The 12,500-nt window shown below is 35.8% G+C and overlaps 1 protein-coding gene across 20 annotated transcripts in view; it reads left to right on the plus strand.

Annotated features, from left to right (window-relative positions):
* The window catches only part of LOC144959809 (ATP-binding cassette sub-family G member 4-like), a 150,668-nt gene that overhangs the window by 103,711 nt on the left and 34,457 nt on the right, over nucleotides 1-12,500 (plus strand). For all 20 annotated transcript variants that reach the window (XM_078892571.1, XM_078892575.1, XM_078892562.1 and 17 more), the window contains 7 exons: nucleotides 1,502-1,667; nucleotides 4,053-4,170; nucleotides 5,713-5,902; nucleotides 7,099-7,368; nucleotides 7,756-7,870; nucleotides 9,691-9,779; nucleotides 11,511-11,843. In XM_078892571.1, coding sequence (XP_078748697.1) covers nucleotides 1,502-1,667; nucleotides 4,053-4,170; nucleotides 5,713-5,902; nucleotides 7,099-7,368; nucleotides 7,756-7,870; nucleotides 9,691-9,779; nucleotides 11,511-11,843 — 1,281 coding nt within the window. The remainder of the gene's footprint in view (nucleotides 1-1,501; nucleotides 1,668-4,052; nucleotides 4,171-5,712; nucleotides 5,903-7,098; nucleotides 7,369-7,755; nucleotides 7,871-9,690; nucleotides 9,780-11,510; nucleotides 11,844-12,500) is intronic.

The raw sequence follows: 12,500 nt of genomic DNA on the forward strand, positions 1-12,500 counted from the left end.
TCAGACATTGAGCAAGGTCCAGTATTAACTAAGTGAATACAAGCATTACTTGTGTTTCTATTTCCCGCCTTCCAATCAAACAGCTTTGTAAAGTTGCAATGACAAGCACTAACATATCTATATCAAATTTTGGATACTGACCGTTTGCCATCGTAAAGTTATGGCCTGATACTGACCAAAAAATGACGTCAAAATGCCAGTCTTTTGCCACAAAAGAAAACAAATCGTGAATTGTAATTCAATAGTTCAACCAGTGAAATAACTTGTTTCCTTGAGCTCTACTAACGACTCACTAGACGCTACACAAACCTAAAAAATGACGTCAAACTGCCAGTCCTAGAGAGTTCTAGTGTCAGGCTATATGTTAACGATGGCTACAGACTGACACTAGGACGTGTAATTCGATGTTTTTTAGGTAGTCTGGGGAGTTGTCGGTAGTAGTGCTCAATCAAGGAAACTCATGATCCCATTGGTTGAACTATTGGATACAACTCACGATTTGTTATCTATTGGTGTCGTGGCCTTGTTATTTTGACGTAATTTTTTGGCCAGTGTCAGGCTATGAGTTTACGAAGGCTACGGTTCAAGGGGCATGATCAATATGCCCACACTTCCATGTGCTCGAGGTCATTGGTCACATTGCAAAGTCTGCTCAAAATGACCTACATAGTGAAAAGTGTTCACAGTTTGAGAAATATCCAACGTTACAATTATTGGTCATTTTGCTCAGCATGACTCATGGGTATGTTTACAACTTTCATAAGCAAAGGAGAGTGTTTAGATACATTGAGAAATGTCCAATCGTTGGACAGCAAGAAATCACGTGAACGATGACTAGGTTGGACGAAAACATGAATATAGATCGCACCCATTCCCATCGCCTGAAAAAAAAAATAATAAAAAAAGTTATTCTCTATCGACTTCTGGAACTTTTCTACTCACTCTACTTAATGCTCTAAGAGACGTATCCCTCATATTCGTACATAGGGCATGGATCGTATTGTCCGGCAGGTCATTCTATTCATTGGTTGGTCTTAGAAAGAAAAAAAAATCTATATTTGTATGTGTCCGCTCTTGTATATGGAATAGGCTTCAACAGTTGTGACGTCACTTCCCTCTAATAACGCATAGTAACTTAGTAACTGGTTCAAAACTATCGGAACAATGGCAGATGCCCTTATGAAATACTTATCCGACGAGCATAAAAGTGTATCCAGAGGAGAAAAACATTATAAATCTGATCATGTTTTGACTTTCTTACATTCTAATCACATGACATGTGAAAAAGTTGTAGCCAGCATGAAGAATAAAAAGTACCGATTTTCTTTGTTTCGAACCAATCTGCTCGTTGCTGGGCTAACATGACAGTGACATCAGACTATTGAATCCTATTATGGATTGTCCATAATTTACCATTTTCCATCCAGGGGCTACACAGTACTCATTTAAATCGATTTTTTTTAAAATGCCACTTTGATTCATTCATTTCAATCCCCCTCAGGTCCAAATACCAGCCCACTTGGGCGGTTTCCTGAAACAAGAGACGAGGCGGCTGGTCCAGGACGAGCCCAGGAAGAGTGCCGACTCCCACCTCACCAAACACAAACCCGTGGACATCAAATTCACCAATGTCACCTACACTGTCAAGGAGGGGCATTCCAATAAAGGTGAACTAAACAAAACTAACAAAAAAAAAAAAACAAAAACAACAAAACAAAAACAGATAATGAACCATTATCACAAATGTTGATATTGTTGTCATTATAATGGGCATGATCTATAGATAGCATGCGCTTGGCTAAGAAGCTCATAACATTGCCATCCGGAAGTATAACGGACCAACACACAAAACTGTGTGTATCCATGAACGTTTATAGTCAGGTTAATACAGTTCAGTGAGCATTACTCATGAACGCGGATGGCAAAAAAAACAATAACAAAGACCAGAGTGACGTCATCTTCGAACGATCTATATTAACTTTCCATGTGCTCGAAGTCATTGGTCACATTGCAAAATGTGCTAACTGAAAAGTGTTCACAACTTTTTAAATATCTAACATCACGATTGGTCATTGGGTTCAGTTTGACACATGGGTATGTTTATAACTTTTGTAAACAAAGCAGCGTGTTTACATTTGTTAAGAAATGTCCAATCGCTGGACAGCAACAAATCATGTGATTGATGACCTGGGTGGACGAAAACATGAATATAGATCGCTCCCATTACCATGTTATTATCTCCATGGCCTACAAGAGAGTACTATAGTTACGTCATGGTTATCTCCCATTCCTCCGCTTCCTATTAGTCTTAAAGCCCCCATCCCTTTTCCTCCGCCTTTATATCTTATTATCGACTTCCTCTTCCTCTTTCTCCCCCTCTTCTTCCTCCTTCTCCTTTACCTCCTACTCCTTTCTTCTTCTTCTTCTTCTTCTTCTTCTTCTTCTTCTTCTTCTTCTTCTTCTTCTTCTTCTTCTTCTTCTTCTTCTTCTTCTTCTTTCTTCTTCTTCTTCATCGCATCTTAACATCTTGAACATCATCACCATCATCATCATAATCATTATAATCAGCATCATCATCATCATCATCATCATCATCATCATCACCATCATCATCATCATCATCATCATCACCATCACCATCACCATCATCATCATCACCATCATCACCATCATCATCATCATCATCATCATCATCATCATCATCATTTCACCAACACCCACAATCACCATCCAGAGCCTACTACTCCACATAGTGTGTAACATGACATCAACCACAACACACCCAATCCCATCGATGGTTTCCCATTACTGTGTTACTTAACACACAACTCATAATACCATTCCACCTCCATGCTTTTGTCATCTCTTGCTAGTCTGTGGTCCCTACCCTCTGACTTAGTCGCTATCCATATCAAAAACCCATGTAACATGACACCCAGACATCACACGCACACACACACACACGCACACACACACACGCACACACACACATACACACACACACACATATATATATATATATATATATATATATATATATATATATATATGCAGCACACACATGCATACACACAAACACACAAACACACACACACACACACACACATATATATATATATATATATATATATATATATATATATATATATATATATATATATATATTTATATATATTTATATATATATATATATATATATATATATATATATATATATATATATGCAGCACACACATGCATACACACACACACACACACACACACACACACACACACACATATATATATATATATATATATATCTATATATATATATATATATATATATAATATATTATATATGCAGCACACACATGCACACACACACACACACACACACACACACAGACATTTATATACATTCCGCTATTTACCTTACAACACTTGACACATATTATTTATTTACATATACCAATCCCTTTGTTCGCCAGTCAGTCAGTTCTACACTGATGTTCACACACACATTTCACTGTGGCTGATATCAGCATGCATTGGTAATACCATGGAAAGGTGTCTATGAATTCAGTGCCAGACAAAGCATAATGATTAATTCATACAAGAAAAAAATATCCCCCCCCCCCCCCCCCCCCCCCCCCCCCCCCCCCCCGACCCAAAAAAAAAACAAAAAAAAACCTGGTCAAAAGTTTTTCTATGAAACAGTGCCAGACAAAAAGATATAAAATTACAAGAAAAAAATCATCCTAATAAATCAGGAAAGTATGAGAAAAGAAAAGCATAAAAAAAAAAAAAAGAAAAAGGAAAATCAGACAAAAAATACAAGACAGTAATTATCCCCCAAAAATCTGAAAAATACAAGAAAAAATAATCCTCAAAGACTTAGAAATATATACAAGAAGACAAGAAAAATATCATCCTCAAAAAATGAGCACGTCATGACTGACCAAGACCCGAGGCAGGTGTCAAACTATATACCACAAGATTACAAAGCTGACCTGGATCATTAACCATCTTTTATACCATTTTTTTTTCGGTTTTTTCCCCCTCATCTACAGGATGCAAGACCATCCTCAGAAACATCTCCGGCCAGTTTGCCTCAGGAGAACTCACGGCCATCATGGGACCATCCGGTGCTGGGAAATCATCTCTCATGAACATATTGGCTGGATACAGGTTGGTATAATGAGTGATGGAGACCATAGTTGAGCTGTCTAGTGGGATGGGGGGAGGGGGGACCCTGTGTATGCCCATGGTGCTGGGAAACCATCTCTCATGAACGTATTGGCTGAATATAGGTTGGTAAAATGAGTGATGGAGACCATAGCAGAACTGTCTAGTGAGATGGGGGGAGGGGGGGGGGGGGGGGGGGGGGGGGGGGAGGAACCCTGGGTATTGTTGCCCACGGAGCCGGAGAAGTGTGTGACCCCGTTAGTCCTATATAATAATAATAATAATGATGAAAACTTCTATAGCGCTATAACTCCGAGATACCGGACTCTAAGCATTAAATTACAAATTACTTTGGCTGAAACATACTCATTCACACACACACAAGCATACACACACACACACACACACACACACAACACACAACACAAACCAGACAGACCTATCTTGCTTCTCATACCATCTACTAAAGACGAAACAGATATGTTTTAAGCGAACGTTTAAAAATAGACAAAGATTCTTTTTCACGAATGCTCCGTGGTATTCTTTGCAACAAGTTGCTAGGTATCCCCAAATTTCTGGTGGTAGATTTATCTCAATGACCACAAGAGAGATTACCAAAGAATTATATACATTTATGTAGACAGTTGAGTAATATTGTCTTTAAAAGATAATAGGTGTTTGGATTCGTTTTGAGTCACTTCTGATTTTACTCACGGACGGACATGGTCTGAAGAAGCAAATGTTGTCAAAAATTTGCATTTCAGAGAACAAATCCGTGTTTTTTATTGTATTCTTATTCGATTCTTATCAATCGAATTAAAAAAAAAAAAAAAACAAAAAAAAAAAAAACAACAGAAAGTCTGTTTTGCAAAATATCTATTGGGGCAAACAGGATGAGAGATTTTGAGAGAATCAGGTTGTCCGTCACTGAGTTCATTTGAGCCTGATTATTATTATTATTATTATTATTATTATTATTATTATTATTATTATTATTATTATTATTATTATTATTATTATTATTATTATTATTATTATTATTATTTATTATTATTATTATTATTTTTTTATTATTATTATTATTTCATTATTATTATCATTATTTTTATTATTTTTTATTATTATTATTATTATTATTATTATTATTATTATTATTATTATTATTATTATTTATTATTATTATTATTATTATTTTATTATTATTTTTTTTTTTTTATTATTATTATTTTTATTATTATTATTATATTATTATTATTATTATTATTATTATTATTATTTTTTATTTTTATTATTATTATTATTATTATTATTATTATTATTATTATTATTTTTATTTTTTTTTTTTTTTATTATTTTATTATTATTATTATTATTATTATTATTATTATTATTATTATTATTATTATTATTATTATTATTATTATTATTATTATTATTATTATTATTATTATTATTATTATTGAAAAATCTCCAGGATTGAGTGAGTTAAATATGGATTTTCAATTTTTTTCTTTTTTTTTTTGTTTTTTCTTTTCTGTCTTTTAGCACTAGAAACATCACAGGACAGATCCTGGTACGGAACAGGGAGAGGAATCTGCGTTCATTCCGTAAAATGTCGTGTTACATCATGCAGGATGATGAGCTCCTGCCTCACTTGACTGTCGAGGAAGCCATGATGTGTTCGGCCAATCTCAAACTGGACGAGTCGCTCTTACCACACGAGAAACTAGAAATGGTTAGAGCTAGAATGTGTATGCGTGGCATGTCTGCTGGTAGTTGCTGCTGGCTGCTATACTGCTACTCCTTCTGTGTTTTCATTGTGTTGTTTTTGTTGTTATTGTGGTTGTTATGGTTGTTTTTTATTTTGTTGTTGTGGTTGTTATTGTTTTTGTTTTTGTTATGGTCGTTGTTGTTGTTGTGGTTGTTGTTGCTGCAGCTACTTCTACTCCTTCTGCAATGTTAATGTGGTTGTTATTTTTGTTGTTGTGGTTGTTGTTATTGTTTTTTTGTTATTGTTTTTGTTGTTGTTATGGTTGCTGTTCTTGATATTGTTGTTGTGATTGTTGTCATGATATTAAATTGCAGCAACTTATGGCAGAAATTTAAGACAAAAAATAAGACTGATTTTTGAAACATTATTTTTTCTTTGTTTGGCTGTGCTTTTTTTTACAGGTTCGCCAAACTTGTAATTGGCTTTCCTCCATTTTAATAATTTAATGAGTTTGTTGTTTTGTTTTTTTTTAAAGTTGTTTTTATCTCGTTGTTGTTGATGATTTTTTTTTATGTTTGAAAAGCTTGTTTAAGTTAGTTGTTAATGAATAGACTTTGGAATGTTTAGGACAATGACATCCTCTCTCTCTTCCCCCCTCCCCCATGCTTCCTCCGAGTAAAAGGTAATGATTACCATGCCTTGCCATGTAAGAGATAATATAACACTTCCCTCCCAACCAATTGTAAACAAGGCCTTTCGACTGATGACTTCAAAAAATCGCTCCTTGCTTCCCTTCTCTAAAACACCCCTGTCACTGAAAAATGGGCCATACAATCTTCAGCCTGATGCTTTGGCCTTAAGATGGAAGAAGAAGAACAAAGTATGACGCTATGAAGATGACGACTTGAGAAGTTTTGAGTTACCAGAAATTTACACGTCCATTAGATAACATTTCTGTCATCACAGTATGACATAAAATATTGTGGTACAGAGTAGCCATAACCCAACACCATTATCCCATATTAGACAAATGTTGCGTCTATCTTGAGAGTAATGAAGCTGCGACGGTTTTGATTTGATTCAATTGGATTGAAAATGTTTTATCCTCTATGGAGAGAACAAAATGGATTGAGTAAATTTCCTTTTTATTTATGTTTTTGTTTTTTTCTCAATCTTTTTTTTTCTCCAAATAAATAAGTCTTTTGATTTTCTTTCAACAGGTGGATGAAATTCTTGAAACTCTGGGTCTCAACGAAGCCAAAAAGACTAGAACCCTAAACCTATCGGGAGGACAGCGTAAACGTTTGTCCATCGCCCTGGAGCTGGTCAACAACCCGCCCATCATGTTCTTCGACGAGCCCACCAGTGGCTTGGACAGCGCGTCCTGCTTTCAGTGCGTTTCCTTGTTGAAGAAGCTGGCAGAGGGCGGACGAACCATCATCTGTACCATCCATCAGCCCAGTGCCAAGCTGTTTGAAATGTTTGATCACGTGAGTCAAATTAATCAGCAGGAGTAGTTTGGATGATGAAAATAATTATGATGATGATGTAATGATAATGATAATAGTAACAATAAAAATAATTAATAATAATAATAATAAGAAGAAGAAGAAGAAGAAGAATGATAATAATAATAATATTAATTATAATAATAATAATAATAATAATAATAATAATAATAATAATGATGATGATGATTGAAATAATGATAATGATTGGAATAATTATAATAATAGGGATAACAATCATGAACATTCTCCATGCATAGTTTACCCCCCCCCCCCCCCCCCCCTCAATAATGATGTTGCAGGGATAATTCATTCAAGTGACAACAAGTAGTTTTATTTACATCTATCTATTATCTATCCATCCATTAGTTGTACTTGCTGGTCGAGGGCCAGTGTGTTTACAGAGGGTCTATCTCTGCCCTGTTGCCCTACTTTGAAAGTCAAGGCCTGGTGTGTCCCAACTATCACAATCCCGCCGATTATGGTAAGTTGGAAAAGAATTGTGTGATGGAGATGGGCTTTTTTTTGTTTTTTTTTTTATAGCGACATATCCACTAAACATGCTCAATGCGTTTTACAAGGGGTCCTTGGCCAACAGCAACACTAAACATGTAGGATGTGGCATTACGCCTGTTAGGCGATATTACAAACTTTTCGGACAGAGACAACGCTGTCAACGGCCAGGTACCCATTTTACATCTGAGTACGCTGAGAGAATGTGAGTAAAAGAGTCTTTTCCAAGGACTCAACTATGCGCCGAGCGAGGCTCGAACCCAGGACCTTCTGCTCCGAAAGCGAGTGAAATAAAAGTGACATTCAACAAAATGAGAACTAATTTTTTTAAAAAGGGAATAATTAAGTCATCAAGCAGAAAACGAATATGATAAAAAAATTCTGTAAAAGATTTTTCTTAAAATCTCCAATGCTGCTCATGAGCTTTGCTGACAAAGGAAGCGAGTTCCAAATGGAAGGTCCTGGTTTCCAGACAGATCGATCGCCGGAATTAGTAAAAGCCACAGTAGGGAGGATTAATAGTTTTGCCAATCGATGCATTACAGACCTTGGGGACAAAGACTGATCCCCTATTTAATGACTGATTATAGTGGGAACCCTGCTGGGGGCTTGTTACGGTTTGAATCAGGTTTTAGCATCGATGACTAGCTAAAGAGCAGGAGAGATTATTTAACCCTCTCCTTACCAGCCATTTGCAGGATTTTCCCCAAAACTTCACACCCAACTAACACAAAAATATATTTTTTATCACTCAAACACAATAGCAACAAGTTCTTGTCGATAAATAATTTCTTAAGTAAAACATGCTTTACAACACACTGTTCATTATCTGTAAATGTTATGATGTACAAAAGGAAATTTGAATAAGAAAAATGTTGGTTGAATCGTAACGAATGTGACAATTTTCCTATAGTTGGTAAGGAGAGATTTAAAACCCAACTCCACCACCACCACCATGGTTTGATAAAGGATTGGGGTCAATCAAACCGGGAGTGAGGAAGGAGGAAGTTGTCATTTGGTGGGTAACTATGTAATATACATACATACACACCATGGCTGAATATAAAATATACATGAAATGAGTCAGTGGACTGCCCTTGATAAACCTTGTGTGTGTGTGTGTGTGTGTGTGTGTGTGTGTGTGTATGTTTGTGTGTGTGTGTGTGTGTCGTGACACGGCAATTGTCATTCTTTAATGTGTCGTTTATATTTGGATTTTATAAACTATCTGAGCTAAACTGTTAATGAATGTTGCAAGAGGTGATGATGATGATGATAGTAATGATTAAAATAATAAAGATTATAATGATGATGATGATTAATAATAATAATGATGATGATAATAATAATAATAATGATGATGATGATGATGATGATGATGATAATAATAATGAAAGATAATAATAATGATAACAATGATAATGATGATGATATTAGTAATACCAATTATACTAATAATGATGATGATGATTATACTACTACTACTACTACTACTACTACTACTACTACTACTACTACTACTACTACTACTACTACTACTACTACTACTACTACTACTACTACTACTACTACTACTACTACTACTACTACTACTACTACTACTACTACTACTAATAATAATAATAATAATAATAATAATAATAATAATAATAACAATAACAATGATGATAATAATAATAATAAAGATAATGATGATGATGATGATGATGATGATGATGATGATAATAATCATTCTATATAAGTGATGACTAAATCACTGACTCAAATATCCAACCCAATGTATGTCCCCAGTGATGGAGGTGGCAGCAGGGGAGTACGGAGACGACAAAGTCCGCCAGCTGATCTCAGCTGTCACAGATGGAAAGTGTGACCCCTTCCAGGTAAGCTGATTAAGTTCCAAGACTTGTGTGTCACTGTCACTTTCTTGTTTTCACAATAGAATTCACCATCACTGCCACCACCACCACCACCACCAGTACAATCCACTACCACCCACCAAGACTACATACAATACAAGACTTGTGTCACTGTCACTTTCTAGTTTTCACCAATAGAATTCACCATCACTGCCACCACCACCAGTACAATCCACTACCACCCACTTGCTACTGACTACACCTACATACTACCACAATCACCACACCATACCATTACCACTTCTCACAACCACAGCCAGCCACCATGACCACCACCATATCAACCCATCACCCTCACAACTGCCCACCACCACCACCATCACTACCATCACCACCACCATCAAAAACAGCAACAGTATGACCAATTCCATTACTAATAGCTCAGTTGGTAGAGCACTCGCGTCACAAGCAAAGGGTCTGTTAGATCTGGCAGAAATACTTTGTGATAGACAAGCGTCCATTCCAAAGGAAAGCAAGCAATATAGTCCATTTCACGCTATAGAAACTGGGATAAACCCCTGCTCCATGGGCCTCATGGGTCTGAAGGACTCTTTTCTTTCTCAAACGATTCAGATGTCCTTATTTTTTAATGAAGGACTTTCAAAACTATTTAGCAATCAATGTGTCTTGTAACTACCACATCTGTTTTAAATTAAATTTGTCACTTGACATTCTGATGTCTTTGGCGGGGTTTTTTGTTTTGTTTTTTATTGTTTTTGTTTTTTCTTCTTTTTTTTTTTTTTAAATCTGGATATCATTACTTATTACTATTTGTTATTTTGATATTACTATTATAATTATCAACATCAACATGTATACAAAATTGTTTATTCATGTAAATGCACCTATTAAATTTCTTTGTCGATGACAAGATGTTGCCGGTTAAGTCATTTTATAGGATAGCGCAAAGAAGACCCGTCTTTAAAATCCCTGAGACAGCTTTTGATAACTTTGTTGGTTGTTTTGTGTGATTAACATTCTAACGGTGATAGGTAAATCATACCTTCTCTTTTTTATATAATGCTGTTTCCTGTAAAGAGAGATAAACAATATTTAATCTCCTGCCCTAAAGTAATTTAGAGTTGTCCTCAACAGTTGGTCACTTGCCTAATTAATGACTTTGTCGATGACAAGCTGTTGCCAGTTTAAGTAATTTTATAGGATATGGCAAAGAAGACTTGTCTTTAATTAAAATCCCTGAGACAGCTTTTGATGACTTTGTTGGTTGTTTTGTGAGATGAATACTCTAGGTCATAGATAAAGCATTACCTTCTCTTTTTTTTTTATAATAGTGTTTCCTGTAGAGAGTATTATGGTCAAAGAGAGATAATCAACAATATTTTATCTCCTCGGCAGTTATGTGGCCTTGTGGTATGGCACTCTCTTTCGGATTGGAAGGTCCTGGGTTCGAGCCTCGCGCAGCGCATCGTTGAGTCCTTGAAAAAGGCTCTTTACTCACTTTCTCTCACCATACTCAGGTGTAAAATGAGTACCTGGCTGTTAACAGCGTTGTCTCTGTTCGAAAAAAAATTGTAATATTATCGCCTAACAGGCGTCATGTCTCGTTCTACATGTTAAGTGTTACTGTTGACTATTAGGGACCACTCCTAAAGTGCTTTGAGCATGATGAGTGGATATTGCACTATATAAAAGTTCAATTAAGAAAAAAAAACTGTTTTCCATTATCATCCCCAGAGGGAGTTCCACAGAAAGCAGTCTGCCTCTGACCACTCTCCAACCCTGTCCATCCACTCCTGCAACAACGACAGCGATGCCACGTCTAACTTCTCCACCCTACGGTCATCCGGCCATCACAGTAGCAGTTGCAGTGGCAGAGGAGGTGGAGGAGGCGGTGGTGGTGGTGGGGGAGGAGGTGGAGGTAATCACAATGGTGAAATTCCCTCCTGGTGCCACGACACGACGTCCCTAGTTTACAACGACCGATACGCCAATGGAAACGTGACCACCATTTCAACAGGCTCTCACAAGTCAAACGGAACTTGCTTCCCTCTCTACAGACAGCAAGAGGTAAGGGAAGAATAGAGAGGTTCTTTTTTAAAAATATCAGTTAGAAATAATCTTCTATTTACACACACACACACACACACACACACACACACACAGACACACTAATGACTGATAAACGACCCGATAGTAGAAACAAAAATAACAACCACTGGACTTGATTCAATGATAAAGTCATGTTTTTGGTTTTTTTTTTTTTTTTTTTTTTTTGGGGGGGGGGGGGGGGGGGGGGTGTTAGTGGGTTTTTTTCTTCTTTCTTTTTCTTAAGTAGAATTTTATCAGAATTAGAGTTTTTCCGTCCAGCGCTTGATTATTGCACCACCAGTAATTTAAGGGATATGTTTTTTTTTTTGGCAATATTTGAGTAATGGATCTTAGAGCAGATTTATCATCGACTCTACATTTATTATCAAAACTTGTTTCAAGTCGAAATTTTTACTCGACCAATTGTAGGAATCGGAAAAAAAAAAAAAAATAAAAAAAAATTTTTTCTTTGCATTTAATTTTTCATGAAACTTCGGAACAATTTGGGTACCTGGTTATTTCTAATCGGAAAAAATGGAATATTTTAAAGAAATTATGCTCATGTTATTGTAAAAAAAAAAAATAATTCCCATTCAACAATTTTCATTTATCCTATGACACAAAACTGCTTTGATT

The sequence above is a fragment of the Berghia stephanieae genome, chromosome 14 (genome assembly GCF_034508935.2).
Source record: "Berghia stephanieae isolate SIO BIC M18660-M18661 chromosome 14, UCSD_Bste_1.3, whole genome shotgun sequence".
Taxonomy (NCBI): Eukaryota; Metazoa; Mollusca; class Gastropoda; order Nudibranchia; family Aeolidiidae; genus Berghia; species Berghia stephanieae.